The sequence below is a fragment of the Cnephaeus nilssonii genome (genome assembly GCF_951640355.1).
Source record: "Cnephaeus nilssonii genome assembly, chromosome: X".
Classification (NCBI taxonomy): Eukaryota; Metazoa; Chordata; class Mammalia; order Chiroptera; family Vespertilionidae; genus Cnephaeus; species Cnephaeus nilssonii.
The window spans coordinates 8,324,365-8,345,716 of NC_137071.1; the positions used below are offsets into that span (position 1 = coordinate 8,324,365).

At 42.8% G+C, this 21,352-nt stretch overlaps 1 protein-coding gene across 4 annotated transcripts in view; it reads right to left on the reverse strand.

Annotated features, from left to right (window-relative positions):
• Positions 1-21,352, reverse strand: part of SH3KBP1 (SH3 domain containing kinase binding protein 1) — a 355,548-nt gene that overhangs the window by 243,163 nt on the left and 91,033 nt on the right. Inside the window, exon 1 of one of the 4 annotated variants that reach the window (XM_079765734.1) lies at positions 20,936-21,029. The exons of the other annotated variants lie outside the window; for them this stretch is intronic. Coding sequence (XP_079621860.1) covers positions 20,936-20,986 — 51 coding nt within the window. The 5' untranslated portion in view covers positions 20,987-21,029. Of the gene's footprint in view, positions 1-20,935; positions 21,030-21,352 lie in introns of those variants that run through there. 4 annotated transcript variants of the gene reach the window in all.

Here is a 21,352-nt window from a genome sequence, read left to right on the forward strand (position 1 = left end):
TAAACTATACTTGAAATGAGTAAATTATATGATATGTAAAATATGCCTCAATAAAGTTATTTTATTTTTTAATTTCTTTATTGATTAAGGTGTTACATATGTGTCCTTATTCCCCCATTACCCCCATCCCTCCCACTCATGCCCTCACCCCCCTGTTGTCTGTTTTAAAGTGTTTTTTAAATGACCGGACAGACTTTAAAATGATCACACAGCACTTCCAAAATAAAACAAAAATTGAAAGAATGTAAAAATAATAATTTGAGGGGAATGGAAGTGGGGGTAATCATGTTTAATGGATACAGAGTTTCAGTTTGAGAAGATGAAAAAGTTTTGACAATAAATGGTGGTGATGGTTGCACAACATTGAGAATGTACTTAATGCCACTGAACTGTACACTTAAAATAATTAAAATGGTAAATTTTATGTTATGTATAATCTACCACAATCAAAATAATAATAATTAAGTAACTAAATAAAAATACTAGCTCCTTTAACCCTTTGCACTCGCTTGCTTTTTTTCTCGATTCCTTTATTCTACTCGGGATTTAATTTTTTAAATACCCCAGATTTTACAAAGCGTGGCAGTAGAATAAAAAACTGGAGTTTCTTTTCATACAAACATATTTATTTGGATTTTTTTATATTTCAAATTATTGATACATTCAAAGAGTAATTTTAATCTCGACATCCGAGTGCAAAAGGTTAAAGTGGGTTTCTTTCCCTCTGCTTTCTTCTTGAGGCCCACAGTGTGGTTCCTGCAGGGGCCCCATCCCAGCTTGGGGCACCCACTCTAGTGGGTTGAATAATGGCTCTCAAACAGATATATCTATATCTCCATTCCAGAACCTGTGGCTGTGACCTCATTTGGGAAAAGGGTCTTTGCAGATTATTAAATTCGGAATCCTGAGATAAAGAGATCATTCTGGATTATCTGAGTGGGCCCTAAGTCCAATGACAAGTGTCCTTATAAGAGACACACAGAGAAGACAGACGTAAGGTGATACGAAGATGGAGGCAGAGATTGAAGTGATGTGGCCACAAGCCAAGGAAGCCCAGGAGCCCCTAAAAGCTGAGAGAGGCAAGTAAAGGATTCTTCCCTGGAGCCATTGGAGGGAGTTCAGACCTGCCAATACCTTCATTTTGGACTTCTAGCCTCCAGAACTGTGAGAGAATAAATTTCTGTTGTTTTTAGCCACCCACTTTGTGGTAATTTGTTGTGGAAACCACAGGAAACTAACCTACCCACCAATGAGGCATCCGGGACTGGCTACACCTGGAACCCTACCCCTGCACGCCTGGCAGTGAGTTCCACTCTGATCCCAGGTCACAACCCAAAACAGCCAGAGATGGGCAAACCATAGTGACAAGAGGGAGAAGAGGAAAAGAAGGCCTTGCACACACATACACACCCCAAACAGAGAGCCCATGTCATGTTTTTTTATTATTATTATTGATTTTTTACAGAGAGGAAGAGAGAGGGATAGAGAGTTAGAAACATCGATGAGAGAGAAACATCGATCAGCTGCCTCTTGCACACCCCCTACTGGGGATGTGCCCACAACCAAGGTACATGCCCTTGACCGGAATCGAACCTGGGACCCTTGAGTCCGCAGGCCGACGCTCTATCCACTGAGCCAAACCGGTTTCGGCCCATGTCATGTTTTTTAAAAAACTGAATCTTTCTGTTGCATGCTTCCATGTCTCTGATTCTATTTTGTTCATCAGTTTATTTTGTTCATTAGATTCCACATATAAGTGAGATCATGTAGTATTTGTCTTTCTCTGATTTGGCTTATTTCACTCAGCAGACTGACAGCTATCAGAGGGGATGTGGGTGGGGTGGATGGGATGAAAGAAGGTGAAGAGAATAGCCAAAGATTATATATGCATAGCCCATGGACACAGACAAGAGTGTGATTAGGGCCAAAGGGAGGAGAGGGCGGAGCCTGGGTTGAGGGGAGCAAAGGGGGCAAATGGGGGACATCTGTAATAATGTCAGCAATAAAGACAAAATAATAATTTTTTAAAACTGGATCTTTCTACAGAGGCAGTAAAGCATCAAACAGTCTGTCAAATTACAGCAGGAAGGTTAGGGAGAGGTGGGGAAGATAAGAGATCAATCAAAGGACTTGTATGCATGCATATAAGCATAACCAATGGACGCAAAACTCTGGGGGGTGAGGGCATATATGGGAGTGGGGTGGGGGGCAATGGTAAGATATGTACACATATAATACCTTAATTTTAAAAAATTGGAAAAAAAAAACCTGGATCTTTCTGGAGCCAGTGATATTCAGACAGATCTCTACTCCTTTTCTAGATGTCCTCGGCCAAATGGTGTGCTGGTTACCAGCACCTTCCAATGATCACTGATGCATTTCCCCAGTTCAAAAAATGGACTATTGAAGCTTGCCACCCCTGGAGGCAACTCACAACCTTTTTCCTTAGTGAAACCCCACTGTTTAAATAAGATCTTTTTTTCTTTGAAAAGCATTCAAGTAAGACGTTAAGATAGCAGACCCTAAAGTTTTGAACAACTCTCTGAAAATAGGGAATAAAATCATATGAGTATATTTGCAATGTCTATTTGTATTCATTAACTCAAGCCTCAGGAAACAAATGAGAGGGAAAACCCTTTAAACACTAAAATAAAATCTCATCTAATTTTACAAATGTAACCACTTCTAAGACTGGACATTTGTAACTGAAGTAACCTGTATCCATATCCTTAAGTTTCTACTCTAAGTACATCATGCAATCAAATCATTGGTTGCAATTTTCCAGAGGTTACTTCCAAGTCATTAGAGAACACGATTAAAAAAAAAAACACACACACACACCAACACAAAACCTTGTTGGCATTCAAAGACCAACAGAATTAATAAATCTTTCTACTGGAAAATCCAGGCCACTGTTCCCCAAATGTGCTTAAAATGAACATATATCAATTATTTGACGACCATCTGGTTGCTAACAAGAGACTTTTGGAAACCAAGCTTAAAACACAAATCCAGAAACCAGCACAAAATTCAGAAAATCCAAAAGATTCAATATACAAATCACATCTCCCTCCATATTTTCTTACCAGTTTTTTGAACTCGTAATTCTGGAATCTTCATTTTCCTTACTTGCTTATTAGTCTCTTGACTTCTTCTCATGGTAACATTACCACTAAGAATTCCTGTGAGATTCTTTGTAAAGATGATGATGTCAGGAGGAGGTTTATTTCCTATCCATGTATCTAGAAAACCCAAATGAAGCTAAACTTCAAAAAACTTTTTAGCTGGTGGCTTTTGTTGTTGTTGTTGTTAATCCTCACCCAAGGATATTTTCTCCATTGACTTTCAGAGAGAGTGGAAGGGAGATGGAGACACACAGAGAGAGAAACATCAACCTAGGTACATGCCTTTGACCAGAATCAAATCTGAGACCCTTCTGTCCACAGGCTAATGCTCTATCCACTGAGCCAAACTGGCTAGGGCTTTTTGTTAATCAAAGAATGTTATTAGCACGCAGAGAAAACCTCAAATTCAAAATGTTGTTTTAAGAGCCCTGGCCAGTGTTGCTCGAGCATGGACCTGCACACCGAAGAGTCGTGGGTTCAATTCCTGGTCAAGGGCATGTACCTGGGTTGTAGATTCGATTGTCAGCCCCAGTCGGGGCCCATGCATGAGGCAATCAATTGATGTGTCTCTCAAGACAGATATCTCTCTCTCTCTCTCTCTCTCTCTCTCTCTCTCTCTCTCTCTCTCTCTCTCCTCCCTCCCTTCCTCCCTCCCTCCCTTCCACACTCTCTAAAAATCAATGTAAACAATATCCTCACGTGAGGATTAACCAAAAAAACGCACAAAATATTATTTTAAGAAATATCAATATCCTGGGATGGTTCTATTTGTGGATGACCAACTCTGGGATACAATGTGAGGAGCTCTGAAAACATATCCAAGCAAAAATCTCTCTCCCCTATCCCCACTTTCCAGTCTTCCAGATCCTGAAGTCTTTATTATCAGATTTAATAATGGACCCAAACAATGCCAGGACCAAAAGGAGCTTTAAAATTCACCTGGTTCAACTGCCTAATTACATAAATATGGTTATGTGCCTTGTCCTAAGTAAGATTAGTTCTATAACAAATATTTCCTGAGCACCCAGCCACACCAGGCAAGTGTCAGGTACTGGGCAAAGGAAGATACCTCCCCACTCCTGCCCCACTGTCTCTAAATTCATAATCTAGTCTAGTGAGAGACAAAATTCAATGTAAGAGCTTTGAGAGGATAAGGTGCTCTCTTGTTCACAAAAACAGAAAGGAAGGTTTGCTGATCTTTGCAAGTCAACGTATTTGGCATAAAAATTCTAAAACTGCTCAGAATGATTCTCTTAACTGGAGGATCAGGGTACACTGCTGCATTCATCCTGTGGCATGAAATGATTATGAGCCACAAAACCTTATATTCTAAAAGGGGGCAAGAAGTAAACGTCAACCCCAGAGTCCATAGACAGATGAATGCATAAACAAAATGTAGCCTATCCTTACAATGGAATATTATTCAGCCTTTACAAGGAAGGAAATTCTGACACATGCTGTAACACGGTGAACCCTGAGGACATTATGCTAAGTGAAATAAGCCAGTCACACAAGGACAAACACTGTATGACTCCACTTATATGAGAGACCCAGAGTAATCAGATTTAAAGAGACAGAAAGTAGAATGGTAGCTGACAGGGAAAATGGGGAGTCATTCTTTAATGGGTACAGAGTTTCAGTTTTAAAAGGTGAAAAAGTTCTCAAGATTAGTTGTACAACAATACGACTGAACTGCACCCTTAAAAATGGTTAAGATGGTAAATTTTATGTTATATATATCTTAGCACAATTTTAAAATTTTGAGTGAAGTACACCTAATGAGATGGGCCAAAGTTGGTTAAAGAAAGATTTTTTCCATCTTAAGCATCAATTTTCTCTGCATGTCTGGTGGGATTCAGGAGATCAGAGTAATAATTTTATATAACACAATCAGAAAGGCATTTTCTTCAAATGAATCAAGGTCAGGGGTGAAGGAGGAGAGTGAAGAGGAAGGAGAATCAATAAAATAAAATTGGCCTATAGCTTCATAATTACTGAAACCCTATGATAGGTACAAAGGAGTTCATTATGCTATCTTTTTAGTGTATGTTTGAAACATTTCTAGAGGTAACCAATAAAAGTTAAAAGCTGGTCAAGAGAATTCCATTCTTTGGACAAATGCAAGAGCTTATCCCTTAGATGTCTAGTGTAGCTGGTTATCTTCATTCAAAATGTCCCAACAAGGCAAAGCATCTGATACACTGAAATCAACTTAATAGTAGCAACAGTATGAGCAAATACTATGTCTTCATATCTATCTTTCTTTTTTTCAATTAAAAAAAAACTATTGAATTTAGAGAGATGAGGAGAGAGAAACGTTGGTTTGTTGTTCCATTTATTTATGCATTCATTGGTTGATTCTTGTATGTGGCCTGACCAGGGATCCAATCAGCACTTTTTGGTTAGTGTTGTCCCTTGGTGTAACAGGACAGCACTCTAACCCACAGAGCTACCCGCCCGGCCAGGGCATATCTATCTTTCTTTATAGCCTTTTGAATAGGATACATTTACATCATTCAAATCTCTAAAATAAATAATCTCTGTTCCTACCTCCCCCGTTTCTATCCAACTCTCCCCCCCACACACACATTATACCAGTTTATCACTCCCAGGTAATTACCACTACCGTTATAATGGTAATTAGTTTCTTGGGAATCTTCCAGCTTCTTTAAGCAAATTTCATGCTGTTAGCATATCATTCACATTGTCCTGCACCTTGCTGTTATCACTTAACAGTATATTTGGGAGGTCTTTCCATATTGATGTAAAGCATTCTCATTCTTTTTTTATAGCTGTAAGAAAAAGGGATGTACTATAATTTATTCTTCCCAAGTTGATAAGCATTTTGGTTGTTTCAAATATTTTCTTATTGTAAACCATATCATACCTATGTTGTAAACAAAATTAATTTGACTAAAACAAGGTAGCTTAATATACACTGGGACTATTACATGGTTTAATGATATTATGTTCCTATCACCTTAGCTTGGTAGTCTTGCTCTTCTTCTTGGATCTCTAACCTTTTTAGGTCAGCCCAAGCTAAGCTAAGCTCCTCCACAAAGCCTTTCTTGACCCCATGGCCCACAGTGAGCACTTCTTTCTTCTTAATTTCTGTATTACACATTCACATGCAACTTGATGTGTATTACGGTGTATTTTTCAACTGTTTGATGTGAACTGTGTGGTGCTAGAGGCTGTAACTTTTGCTTATAATATCTGTGTATCTGCACATCATCTAGCAGAGTTTTAGCAAAGAGAACATGCTCAATAAACACTAATGGATTAATTGGAATCAGTAAATGCTTCCCTTTCTCATAACTCACAGGTTTTCTAGACCTGAGATGTCCTGCAAAGAAGGGTTCTAGCCAGTTTTGCTCTGTGAATTATTGTAAAACTAGAGGCCTGGTGCACAAAATTCATGCACGGGGGAGGGGTGTCCCTCAGCTCAGCCTGTACCCTCTTCAATCTGAGACGCTTTGGGGGATCGGGCCTAAACCGGCAGTTGGGCATCCCTCTCACAATCCGGGACTGCTGGCTCCTAACCGCTCACCTGCTGGCTCCTAACCGATCACCCTCAACTGCTCCCCTGCCAGCCAGATCGCCCACAATTGCCCTCCCCTGCCGGTCATCTTGTGGTGGCCATCTTGTGATGACGTGAGGGTGTCACGCAAGGGCATGAGGACCATCTAGGCTTTTATTAGCATAGATCATAATTAAGTTGTGATTCACTGCAAAGAAAAATCCAAATCAAACAAATTGAGTCCCCCTAGCATGTTCTACACACAGAACAGGAAACATTGTGGCATTCGGAAGGTGCCCAACATCTCAACTCATAGGCACAAAATGATATTTAAATAGCATCTGTAGTGGTGACACAGCCAACATATACAAGAAAGCTACAAATAACATTTATGTGGGGGAGAGAGATGCTCTCTCACACTTTTTAAAATATATATTTGTATTGATTTCAGAGAGGAAGGGAGAGGGAGAGAAAGAGATAAAAACATCCTGTACACTCCATACTGGGGATCAAGCCCACAACCCAGGCATGTGCCCTGACCAGGAATTGAACTATGACCTCCTGGTTCATAGGTCAATGCTCAACCACTGAGCCACGATGGCTGGGTTCTCTCACACTTTTAAGGGTAAAATATCAGCATCATTCTCAGTCACATTTAAATTTTACTCTGCAATCTAGTTCATTCATTCTATAAATCTATATAGAGAGTGGCCTCTTTGAAGAGATGTCTTCTGAGCTGAACCCTGCATGACAAGTGGAAGCGGCAGACCAGGTGAGGGGACCTCTCCCGGGCAGCTGCAGGCCACAGGCAGAGAGGTACACAGATGGCAAACTGGGTTCCAATATAATTGGTGTTATAGTTTGAATTGTATCCCCCCAAGAAAGATGTTAAAGTCCCAACCTGTGAATGTAACTTTATTTGGAAATAGGTTCTTTGCAGATGATCAAGTTAAAAATGAGGTCATTTGAATGGGCCCTAATTCAATATGACCGGTATCCTTATAAAAATGAGGGATTTGGACATAGAGACGTGCACACAGAGAGAACGTCATGTGAAGATGAAGGCAGAGATTGGGGTGAAGCATCTATGCGCCATGGAATGCCAAAGACTGCCGGCAAACCACCAGAAGCTAGGTGAGAGGCCTGGGACAGACCCTCCCTCACAGTCCTCAGAAGGGCTAACCCTCGGGACACCTGGATCTCAGACCTCTGGCCTCCAGAACTGGGAGACAATACATCCCTGTTGTTTAAGTGACCCAGTTGGTGGCACTTTGTTACAGCAGCCCTAGGAAATGAATATGGTGGATAGTAGGTACAGTAAGTACTTCACATCACACCAAAAGTTGTTTTCAATCAATTTTAGCAGAATCCTTGTCCTAAATAAAATTGTATCTGGAGCCCCCATATGCTAAAATATTAAAAGAATGGCCCAGCCAGTGTAGCTCAATGGTTGAGCATTGACCTATGAACCAGGAAGTCACGGTTCAATTCCCGGTCAGGGCACATGCCTGGATTGCAGGCTCGATCCCCAGTGTAGGGCGTGATCAACGATTGTCTTTCATCATTGATGTTTCTATCTCTCCTCCCTCTCCCTTCCTCTCTGAAATCAATAAAAATATATTTAATTTTTTAAAAAGATTAAAAGAATGAAAAAAGCACTTAGAAGAAATATTCATTGCTTGCTAAACCCATGAAGTAGCCACCTTCTCTGATCCCAGGAGTTCTTTGCAACCCTGTTTGAAAAGGACTTAAACAAAAGTTTAAAAAAAAAAAAAACACCTCAAATTAGGCTGAGGCCATAAAAACTGGGTGGGGGAAGGGCCGTGGTTGTTATCATTATTAAATTGGCATTAACCCCAGCACCATCTGTGAGTACCTAATATAAGCAGGTATAATGTCTGTCCTTCACATCAACTCTGAAAGGTAAGTGCTGTGGTCCTCTCTTCAGGGATGGGGGAAGCAATAGCACTTATATTCGATTGCCAGGGCTGCCATAATAAATACCACAAACTGGGGGTGGAGGAAAGCGGGGGGGCTAAAACAATAGGAATTTATTTCCTCAGAGTTCTGGAGACCAGAAGTTCAAGACTAAGGTATCAGCAGATCTGGTTTCATCTGAGGCCTCACTCCCTGGAGCAGATGGCCACTTTTCACTGTGCCCTCACATAGTCTTTGCTCTGTGAATGTATATCCCTGGTGTCTCTCTGTGTCCTAACGTCTCCTTATAAGGACACCAATCAGATTAAGTTAGGACCCACCAAAATGGCCTCATTTCAACTTAATTACCTCTTTAGAGGTAATTTGGCCTTATGTCCAAATACTTCACATTGAGGTAGTGTGAGTTAGGGTTTCAACATACGAATTTTGGGGGGACACAATCCATGCCATAACAGCCCCTTAAGAAAAAGGCACAGAGCCCACATTCCATCCCACAGCCATTTGGCTCCAAAGGCCATTTTCCTTGGATCATACACTGCCTGCCTCTAAAAGTCTTCTTTATTTGCTATAAAGAAAATACATTACTTGAACAATAAGAAAAATAAATGAAAGTTCTGTAGTTGGTTTCTTTTTAAGATTCTCTTTTGAGATCCCAGGCCATCCCTCCGGACGCTGTGGGTAGAGTTGTGTCAGCAGGGCACCGGGTGTGAGCCCTGGAAGGCTGGGGTGAGGGCCCAGGAAGCCCCTTCCTTTCCCTGCAAGGAGCCGGCCAGAGCCAAAGCAAAACGCACTTTAGCTTTCACCTTCCAGGGCAGGAGTTCTTGGACCACCTTCTTGCATTAGCTAGAGCACTGGAAAAAGGGGTATGCCCCAAGAGTTGCCCCAATTTCAGGCTCACTGACATAAGAAGTTGTTTCCTGAGACTAGCTTTCCTCTCTGTATTTCACCCTCAGGGTGTCTCATTTACTGCAGTTCACCCCAGGCCGACCCAAAACATTCTGGCCAAGACTGCAGTGAGTGAACACTTGCAGTGCCCATCAGAAAGCCCCCTGAGTTGTCAGAAAACACAGGCCCTTCACGCTGGCAACAGGGCTGTGGCAGCTGCTGTACCCACCAGGGTTCATAAAACCATCTTCAAACATCAGCCATCCTCCAGTGCTTCAAATACCAAATCAATAAAATATGGCTCCTTGCCGTGCCGTTCCCCAGACAGGGAAGCAGCACAGGCAAAATGAGGCAACAGAAACCTTAATGAGCACGTGCTGGGGGCCAGCAAGGGGGGTTGTCCAGGGACAGTCCTCCTTTACCAAGCACAGGAACCCCATAAAATAGGGAGAACTCTAAAGTGAGCAGCCAATCAAAATACATATGTGCCAAGCATCATGCTAGGGTAATGAGGACTAGAAACCAAGTATTGGTTCAAATTTTGTTAGTTTTTCAAAAATAAGATAATAAAAGGTCCAAACTGCAGTACTGACCATAATTATCATTATTTTAAAAGGACAGTGCGAAAAATCAATAGGGAGTGGGAGAAAAAGGGAAATGGAGAAACATAAGAAAAGAGCTTATGGAAGAGATAAGAGGGATGAAAATGACTATAAAATGATTATACCACATTACAGTTACATTTATTATATTACTAGAGGCACGATACACGAAGATTCATGCAAGAATCAGCCTTCCTTCCCCTGGCTGCCGGCACTGCCTTCCCTCCGCAGGAGCCGCCTTTCTGCCTTCCCACGCTGCCCAGAGGCCTGGAGTGGCTGGGGCGGTGCAGAATGCCTGGGGCAGTACAGAACACCTGCCCCGACCCGGCCACTCGGTGCCTGCATATGCAAAATAACCCATCATCTTTGTTGGCTTAATTTGCATACTCACTCCTGATTGGCTGGTGGGCATCGTGAAGGTACAGTCAATTTGCATCTTACTCTTTTATTAGTGTAGATATATTTACGTTACATTTTGTACATTGTACCAAATGGCAAATGACACACTCTTCTATTTTAGAGAGCCACTGAGAAGTAAATATTGCAACATCTTTATTAATGAAGGCCCATTTCTAACCACCTCTGAGTCACATCTATATATATATAAAAGCCTAAGCAACATGGCCAACCAGCTGGTACCTATGACACACAATGACCAGGGGGAAGACGCTCCAACCTGTAGCTATGATGCACACTGACCACCAGGGGGCAGACACTCAATGCAGGAGCTGCTGAGCTGCTGCAGTTCTCCAGTGACACACCTGGAACCAGAGAGGAGGGAGCCGGATTGCAGGGTGTGTCACCCGAGAACCACCCTCTTGCAATCTGGGCCCCCTCAGGGGATGTCGGAGAGCCAGTTTTGGCCTGATACCCGCAGGCCAGGCCAAGGGACCCCACTGGTGCACAAATCCGTCCACTGGGCCTCTAGTTATCCAATATTAGCAAAGAGTTGCCTATCTGGGTACAGACATACTTTGTTTTATTGTACTTCACAGATGTTGCTTTTTTTGTTGTTTTTACAAATTGAAAGCAAGACCCTCCACCAGCAAAAAAATTACAATTCACTTTATGGTGATACTGGCTTTATTGTGGCTTTATTGTGGTGGTCTGGAACCAAGTCCACAATATTTCTGAGGTATGCATTTATTGTCTCCCAACATGACACATATATTTTTTATTCCATGACTGAAAAAAGTAAAATCCAATTTCTGACTAATCCCAGGAGAAAACCAGAAAATACATACCCCCCAGCACCACCACCAAGGTCAAAAACTAGTACCTACAATGGTCACTAGAGAGATCATGGTCTCCTCCTAACAAATTATGGCCCTTCCTATAGATGAGGTTCAACTTTTGTATTCCTGGTTTATTAACCCACTAGAGGCCCAGTGCATGAGATTCGTGCACTGGGAAGGGTGGGGGTCCCTCAGCCCAGTCTGTGCCCTCTCGTAGTCCAGGACCCCTCGGGGGATGTCTGCCTGCTGGCTTAGGCCCTATCCCCAACCCATAGTTTATGCCAGGCAGAAAAAATGTCTGATGGAAACAAGTCAACCTATATATTGTTGGTGGAAGGGCAATTTAGCAATATCTATGAAACTATAAGGATACAGACTCTTAACCCAAAAACTCCGCTGCTAGGCATTTATTTTACATGTAAGACTTATGTAAAATAGGGTGCTCTGTTGCAAGAGAAAAAGAAAAGCTTAAAACAACCCCCAAAGGGGCACCAATTAAACAGAATAAGGTGCAGACATAGAAAGATATATTAACTTAAAAAAAGCTAGTTAGCTCTAGCCAGTTTGGCTCAGTGGATAGAGCATCTGCTTGCAGACCAAAGTGTCCCAGGTTCGATATGTACCTTGGTTGCAGGCTCCTTCACGGCCCAGGCCCTGATTGGGGCTCGTGCAGGAGGCAACCAATCGATGTGTTTCTCTCACATTGATGTTTCTCTCTCTTTCACTTTCCCTAACAATCAATGGAAAAAAATATCCTCAGGTGAGGATTAACAAAAAACAAAAACAAAAACAAAATGCTAGTTAAATCAGACTTTGCATATTGTTTTCTAGTTTGTGGATTTTTAAATTTTTTGTATATTTTAATGTTTATATATGCATAGAAAATTTCTAGAGAATAAAGAAAAACAAGGGGAGAGTAAACTGGGGAACTTTATTTAAGGTCTTCTGTACCATTTCAATGTTTTAACCATACATTTATCATTTTAAACACGTATAAGAAAAATCCATGAGCAATGAGAATTCAAAAGAAGATAGCCCTAAATTTCTCTCATCAGTGAACATAATTTTAAAGGAAGATTCAATGATCTTTCCCAGGCTGTAATTTCTACTCAGAAAATAGCCCAATACACTTAACAGTGGTTTTCATGAACAAGGCATAAAACCTAAATGGTTTCTTATTAGTCATCATTTAATCAGAAAACCAAAGAATTTTCCACACCCCATTCTGCAAGCCTAGTGCATAATCAATCTTTATTGATGAATTTTCATAATTTTAAGGGACAAAGGTATCTACACTAATAAAAGAGAAACATGTAAATTAACCATCACTCCACTACACCTACAAGCCACACCCACCAGCCAATCAGGAGCGAGTATGCAAATTAACCCAACCAAGATGGCGACCGGCCACGGAGCAAGCAGGAGGCTTGGGTTTCCCCGGTGATGGAGGAAGCCAAGCTTTCCGCCCCCTCTGGCCTGCCTTGGCCTCCACTCAAGGCTACAAAGTTTCAATTATAGAAGATAAATAAATCCCAACAAAAATGGCTGTGGCCACAGAGAGAGCAGGAGGCTTGGGTTTCCCCGGTGATGGAGGAAGCCAAACTTCCTGGCCTGCCCTGGCCTTCACTCAAGGCTACAAAGTTTCAATTATAGAAGATAAATAAATCCCAGATCCCAGGGCCTCCACTTGGGTCGCTGGGGGGCGTGGCCAGCCTCACCCAGGCCGCCCCACGCCCCAAGGGAACCCCCACCCTGATCCGGGACACCCTTCAGGGCAAACCAGCCGGCCCCCACCCGTGCACCAGGCCTCTATCCTATCTAATGAAAGAGTAATATGCAAATTGACCATCACTCCAACACACAAGATGGCTGCCCCCATGTGGTCAAAAATCCTGCCCCCATGTGGACACAAGATAGCCGCCACAAGATGGCCAGCTGGGGAGGTCAGTTGGGAGGGACCAGGCCTGCAAGGGAGGGCAGTTGGGGGCGATCAAGCCTGCAGGGGAGGGCAGTTAGGGGTGACCAGGCCGGCAGAAGAGGGAAGTTGGGGGCAACTGGGCCTGCAGGGAAGGGCAGTTGCGGGGGACCCAGGCCTGCAGGGGAGAGCAGTTGGGGGGGGGGGGGGACCAGGCCTTCAGGAGAGGGCAGTTAGGGGTGACCAAGCCTACAGGGGAGGGCAGTTAGGGGTAATCAGGCTGGCAGGGAGCACTGAGGCATCAATCAGGCTGTCAGGGGAGTTGTTAGGGGGTGATCAGGCTTGCAGGCAGAAGTGATTAGAGGCAATCAGGAAGGCAGGCAAGCGAGCAGTTGGGAGCCAGCAGTCCTGGATTGTGAGAGGGATGTCCGACTGCCCATTTAGGCCCAATCCTACTAGATTGGAGAGGGTGCAAGCTGGGCTGAGGGACACCCCCGCCCCCGTGCACGAATTTCGTGCACCAGACCTCTAGTGTATTATAATCAAAGTACAATCTAGCACATTATCAATTAGATATTTTACTCAATTGATGCTAAAATTTCTCTAAGGAAAAAAGCTTTAAAGGGCTTAAAGTGCACACGAATATCCTCATCAGATGTTTGCATGTAATAGCAAACACAAAATTAGAAACATATGTGCACAACAGGAACCGAGTGAATAAATTACTCTCTAGCTGTACAATGAAATACTATGCAATCATTAAAAACTTTAGCTCTATATCACAGATATGCAAAGATATTTGTGGAGTGTTTAAGCTAAAAAAAAACACACCTGATTATAACAGTATTTGTGGCATGGCCCTGTTTGGAAAATGATACACCACTTTATACATGTGTGCTGGCAAAGTTTAGAAAGAGATACAGTGGCTATCTCGGAGAAGCAGGATTATAGGAGATTTCATATATTTCAGCTGATCTCTATTCTAAATTTCCTATAAAAATATTTTGTGTGATTTTTAACTTTACATGAAAAGCTCATCACTCCACACACCAAAAGGTTTTGGATTCAATTTCCAGTCAGGGCACATGTGGGAGGCAACCGATCCATGTTCCTCTCTCCTCTCTCCTCTCTCCTCCCCTCCCCTCTTCTCTCTCTCTCTCTCTCTCTCTCTCTCTCTCTCTCTCTCTCTCTCTCTCTCAAAATCAGTAAAAACATATCCTCAGGTGAGGACTTAAAAAAGAACATTTTTAAAAACACTAAAAAATGAAAAAAGCTCACCCTCTTATCCTTCCTTGGGAGGCCCAATACTCTTTCATGGAAGTAAATTCAACATGAAATGTGTTGTTTGTTCTCTTTTCCACCCCTTTTGTGGACCTTTTGATAGTTTTTTTCTGATGTTTTAGAAACCACAGAAAGGGGGAAATGGCAACATGTTCAAGGTTGTCTTTTTTGCTCTTTCAAATGCTGCTATTCTATTTAGGCCAGTGGTTCCTAACCAGGGACAATTGTGTCCCAGAGGACATTTGATACTGTCTGGGACTAAACATCCTATGTTGCACAGTAGACATGGCCCAAACATCCTATGGTGCACAGTAGACATGGCCCAAAATGTCAAGAGTGCCATGGTTGAGAAACTCTGTGTTCAGGTAATGAGTCTTCCTAATCCTCCATACACACTCTCAAATAGCCATGTGAGAACATCTGGTTGAGAGGCATCTATGGTTTAGTGGGAAATGCACTGATGATGGAGGCAGACTATCTGAGCTGAGTCTGGCTCATTAGCTTTTCTGGCTGTAAAGCCTCAGGCAGGTGACTACATCATCCCACTGATCTCCCATCCCTCTTTGTAAAATGGTTAACAGAAGTCTTGACACAATAATGTAGGAGGAAGAATCTTGGAAACTATAAAGCACCACGCATATATGAATGGTCTTATTGCTCTAGGTTACCATGAAAATACATGTAGGGCTGTGATGGGTCTTTGCCCAGCACACTCAGCTGCCCTGAGTCACACATCACAGCAGTGATTTTTACTAAATGCTGAGACTGAAAAATATATAGAGCGCTGTTTTTATACTACATGTCCCTTGGCCTAAAGTCGTGAGACAGCAGAACTCAGCAGTCCAATAACAAGATCTGAATTCAGACTCCTAGGAAAGAATGTCAGCACTACCTCTCACTAGCAGGTGACCGTGCAGAGTGAAGTGACTTCTGTGTCCCTTGGTGTCCTCATCTGTCTATCCAAACCAGAACACTTCAAAGTGCAGTAATTTATCATCTGAACCAGGGCATTTCAGGGTGAAAGGGGGTGCTATCGATGTCAATGCCAGGACAACAGGCGTACACCAGAACCGTCCCCTGGCAAACAGGGACCTGAGCATTTTTCTTTGTCCTTCCATTCATTCAGCATGATGCCAGGCACCAAGAAAGGAAGGGTAAGTCAGATGAACACACTCGTCCCCAGAGGGTACCTCCTCTTGTTGCACAGTGTGTCTGTCACAGTCACAGGACTTTTCTTATACATATACCATCACATCACATACAGAATTAAACAAACCACAGCGAGCACTACAGTACAAGAACACCAGGGAACACACACCAAATGTGCAAGAGTTCAGTCTCCTTCACACACACACACACACACACACACACACACACACAAAATGAATCTAATCAATAAAGAAAAAAGGATTGTTATTATTACAAAATCCCTGATTCAAGGTAGCCATTGCAGTTTGACTAAGCTATCAATATGACTCACAAAAGGCATTAATTATAAAACTTTGTAAGAGCACGTAATGTTTAAAAGCACATTAAAACATTCACTCCCGCCGAAACCGGTTTGGCTCAGTGGGTAGAGAGTCGGCCTGCGGACTGAAAGGTCCCAGGTTAGATTCCGGTCAAGGGCATGTACCTTGGTTGCGGGCACATCCCCAGTGAGGGGTGTGCAGGAGGCAGCTGATCGATGTTTCTCTCTCATCAATGTTTCTAACACTCTATCCTTCTCCCTTCCTCTCTGTAAAAAATCAATAAAATATATTTTTAAAAAAAATTCACTTCCTTTCGTTTCTATGTATATTCTATTACAACGAATTGTTGTACAGTGTCTACCTACACAGCCTTACAGAACCCATACGTTATGAAAGCAAAGTTCCTCTAGCTTGCTTTTGTATTCAGATGTGTTTATGTCTTTTGCCAAGAAATAAGCCCTTTAATTCAGTATGCGAAAACAATTTTCTCTAAAAGTCAATACTCACCCTGAGAGGTGAATGTTCCTTATTTACACAAAAATTCATTGACTTCTAGAAGCTTAGAATTCTAATCACAAGTTCCCTTCCCTCCTTCCCACACACCCCCCATTTCAGTAAAATTGGTCTCAATTATCAGCACCATAAATTCTCGCATCTGAATGCTTCCATGCCCTACTGCAAGCCTTGCCCTTTCCTGCTCCTCGTGGGTCACATTCACCAGGCACCTTCTCAGTGAGCCTCCTTTTGCACCATTTCTGATGGCCCTTAGGGAAGCCTTATTCCATTCCTTCAACAGTTGTTAGATCCAAAATACTAGTCAGGCCCTGGCCAATGCCGCTAAGTGGTTAGAGCATCAGCCCACTCACCAAAGGGTTGTGGGTTTGATTCCTGGTCAAGGGAACGTACCTGGCTTGCAGGTTCTATCCCCAGCCCCAGTCGGGACATAAATGGAAGGCAACCAGTCAATGTGTCTCTCTCACATCGATGTTTCTCTCTCTCTTTCTCCCCACCTTCCTCCCTCCCTCCCTTCCACTCTCTCTAGAAATCAATGGGGGGAAAAATATCCCTGGGTGATATTATTAACAAAAATAAAAATAAAATACCAGTCAGGCCTCATCACTGGAAATGCAAGATACAGACCTCTACAAAGAGAGATTCTATCAAGTAAGCCATATGTACATAATTCAGAACAAATCGAGGGCATATCAGTTTCTGCTGTACTCCATGCCTGTCTTGATTCAAAGAAGCTTAAATCAATGGCGTGTGTTTTGATCTAGTGCTGGTTATACAGATATGCTCAGTTTGCAAAAATTCAATAAGCTATACTCTTATGTGCATTTATATATGTATGTTATACTTCTATAAACATTTCAAAAAGTAGCTTACATCATGTAAACCTCTATATAAAGAAGTAAGCATATTTTATAACATCTACACTGGTGTTTTTCAAACTGTTTTCAAACTATGGGTTGCCACCACAAAATAACTTTAGAAGGTCCTCACCGGCATTTTTATTATTGTGGTAAGAATACTTAACTTGAGATGTACCCTCTTGACAAGCTTCTAGGAGCACAGTACAGTATTGTTAACTATAGGCACAATGTCTTAAAGCAGATCTCTAGAACGTATTCATCTTACATAACTGAAACTTTATACCCGTTGAATAGCAACTCTCAATTTCCCCCACCCCCAGCCCCTAGCAACCAAGATATGGTAACATCCTAAATGTCCATTGATGGAAAAACGAATTAAGAAACTGTGACATTATTCAGCCTTAAAAAAGAAAGAGCTCCTGCTATATGCTGACCAGCATTTTTTAAATGGAATGGAGAATATCAGAGTACATCACACACAGTGATGACCAAGTATTGTTTCAGGAAACTTACTGCAGTTACACATATGTGTACTAAATTGCCCGTTTGGGGTGTTTTTTTTTTGTTTTGTTTTGTTTTTTAATGTAGGACATGTTCAAAATAACCCTGAGAAACACTGAGTACACCAACAAATAATACATGGATTTGGAAGCCAGAAAGACCTGGGTTCTGATCCAGTCTGGTTACAACTTCCTTAACCTCTGTGAGCCTCCATTTCATCATCTCTAAAATGGGGTCATATTATTTACTCCCCAGAGTTGGTGTCAATGAGCTGGCAAACAGGATGTTTAAAGGAAATACACAAAGAGGGGCAGTGCCAAGGCTGAGCCCCCATCATGTGACCCCTTTGGGCCTCCAGAGAACAAACTGCTAACGTTTGAGAGCAGCAGGGCAGGGAAAAGCTATTGCCCAGCACACAGGGTGATAAATCATCTGGCTCTGGATTCTGACCAGAGGGAAAACCACTTTCCAAGATAAGAGGGTTTTCCCATTATTCTTGGCAGGAGGTGGGGAAAGGCAGGAGGGGAAGAGGCCTCGGCAAAGAAATGAGCATTTGTTTTAAGCAAATCACTTTGAAGACAGGTGGTTTTCATTTTGAGAAAATGATACTTAAAACAGCTAGAGGGTTACTCTACATGCCAGCTAAGGGCTTGCCAGGAGAGGCAAACAGGGCCCTGGGGTAAGGAGTGCTCCCATAAGTGGCAGAGCAATGGCGAAGGCAGATGGGGTGTGGCGGGAAGGGAACAGCACAGAAAAGATGGAACTGTCTTTATCAGCTTGCAGTCACAAACTATTTAAAAGTCATGCACTGTATTCATCATCCACTGCCTCTATTCATTCTACAAATATTTGTTGAGTGTCAACTATGTGCCTAGAACTGGGGATACAGTGGAATAATACAGACAAGGCCTCTGTCCGTACTGAGGCTGAAATTCTAGTGGGAGAGACAAGTGCCAAGTAAATCAATGAGGGAACAAGGAATTTACAGACTGTGATATAAGTGCTCTGCAAGAAATAGATATGGTGATGTGACAGGAAGGGAGAAAGGAAACTTAAGATGGAGGAAGTCCCTTTAGATAAGATGGCCCAGGAGGGCTACTCCCAGTAACACCTGAAAGCAGAGCAAGCCAGCCAAGCAAGAGCCAAAAAAAGGGTGCTCCCTGGAGTGGGCACTGCAAGCGCCTGAGCCCAGGGACAGGAGCTGGGGCAGCCAGGACACTGGTGTGGTGAAAGGTGGTGGCCAAGCGAGAAGTGACCTTGATGAGGCTGGATAGGTAGGCAAATATAAGGCACAGCCGGATATGGGAAAGAAAGTGGACTTCAATAGAGAGCTACTAAAGTTGGTACATTATAATACATGATTCTGATGATGGTTACCATAAAAGGTACTCTTAAATCATCACACACAAAACGAAGAACACAGATGATACGATGTCTCCAAAATCAGTGATAAAAATTAGCACTGTGTTAGAGCTCATGGATATAGGTATTGAGGAGTCTTGCTAACTAGAGGCAAACAACCTTAGCCTAAATATGAGATGAAACACAAGGAATACAATGGGGGTAAAGGGGTGGGAGTACGTGTGACTGACAAGGGAACACTATTATCAGCAATTAACTCACAGTTACCAAATATAAAGCACATAGTAAAGCTAATGGAAAGTGCCCTAAATAAACACACATAATGATGGAAAGGCCATTGGGAAATTGATCAATGGCAGTTGCCGAAATCCATGAACAGGTTAACTGAAACAGCGGATGGAAAGTTACCATGTCAGTGTCCTACAACTCCTTCTGAATCAGAAATCAGAGAGCACATGAGCAGCATTCTTCCAGGTTTAAGTGTTTTCTTTTTCTTCTCCCTTGCCCCAGCTGAACATAAGTATTCATAACTTGGAAACCCAAAACTGGAAATGGCTCTTCTGAATTATCACTCTACCTCTAGGACTCATAAAATGGCCTCATGACTTGAGTCCCCAGTCCCCACGATCTTTAACACAAATGTATCATTGAGACATAAGCATAACCCACTCACACCTTCTCCCTGGGAACTCCTTGTTTTAGGGGTCACTTGGCCATGACAAAAAGGGAAACCTGGGACTGTGGACTTGAGCAAGGCCAACTGGCCAACCTCAAGATCAAACCTATGACACCAACCAAGAGAACTTGGCAGCCACAGAGGCTGCCCTAAAACAAGCCGAGGTCAACAACATGGGTGCCATGCCACAGAGCCCAGCACATTGCTTGCATCGATGGTATGCTATCCCATGAAGGAAGGAGAATGGAGAAGGAGGGTCAAAACACATCACTCAGCTAGAGTTTACCAAGTGCCAGGCACTTTCACCTCCAGTGCTTCAAAAAATTCAGCCATCGCACAAAGTGCAATGCTTGTGATTTTTCACATGAGATTGTAAGACTAGGAGAGATTTTTGTTACTGGCCCAAGGCTACAGTTAGCTAAGTGAGGACTGGCATCTCACCCACCACCTAGAATCTAGCAAGAGGACAGTGCCCTGAGCGGACCCCGAATCTTTCTGTCCCACCTTTCATCTCAGTCTTACCTCCTCCCTCTTTATCTTTCCCAAGGCAGGAAACCTGGATTCCATACCTGGCTTAATCCCAGACTCCCAGTTGGCCAGCTCCCTCAGAAATGTTACCTGCTCCCACCCCTTGATTGGGACACTTCACTGATTAAAGGGCCACCTGCGGGGTGGGAGGTGGGGAGGTGATTGTAGCTGTGTCCGGTACCCCCTGGAAAAAAACTCATCAATAGCGGTCAGGAGAAGGAAAGAGCCATCACACCAGATGACAGGCCTATTAAAAATCTTTATAGATGCCAATTCTAAAGGGACTCAGCCAAGAGCCACTTCTGTCACAGAGGAGGGCTTGGGGAAAGAAATTCCCTTCCACCCAAACAAGAAAATTGAGACCCGAATCCAAGTGGAAAAATGGTGTTGCTCACCATCTGGGAAGGACTGAGCTGGGACCAAATTCCCCATCACATCTCCCTCCTGGCCTACGAAGTAGTCAGGCAACAGGCTACAAAAGATGCAGACATAATAACAATCCGAACAGATGTACGGCCTACTTACAATCTCAGACGCATCTACGGCACTCGGGGTTTTGGCTGCGGAAAGCTCCATTCTGTGGGGTATGAAATGGTGATCTGGGGCTGACAGTGTCTGAACTCTGGGCAGGAGTACGGTCCGTGCTCGCTGAGAACTCCAAGTCCCTCTGATTCACTTGGCAGCTGAATTATTCTAAGCATCCTGTCCCGTACCCAGCCCGCCTTGCCCCTCCCACTACACATTCTCACTGGGTGGGTTTTTTTGTTGTTTTTTTTGAATTCTCTGCACTTATTTCTGTCACAATTCAAGTGAAACTCATTTTTCAAAAGTAATCCACTCTCTCACACTTGAGAGTGTGAAACCTTTATGACCTAGGTGGAGAAAGAGGAAGAAGAGCCACCTAATTAGGAAGTTGTAACTAACATCAGAGAGAAGAGAGTT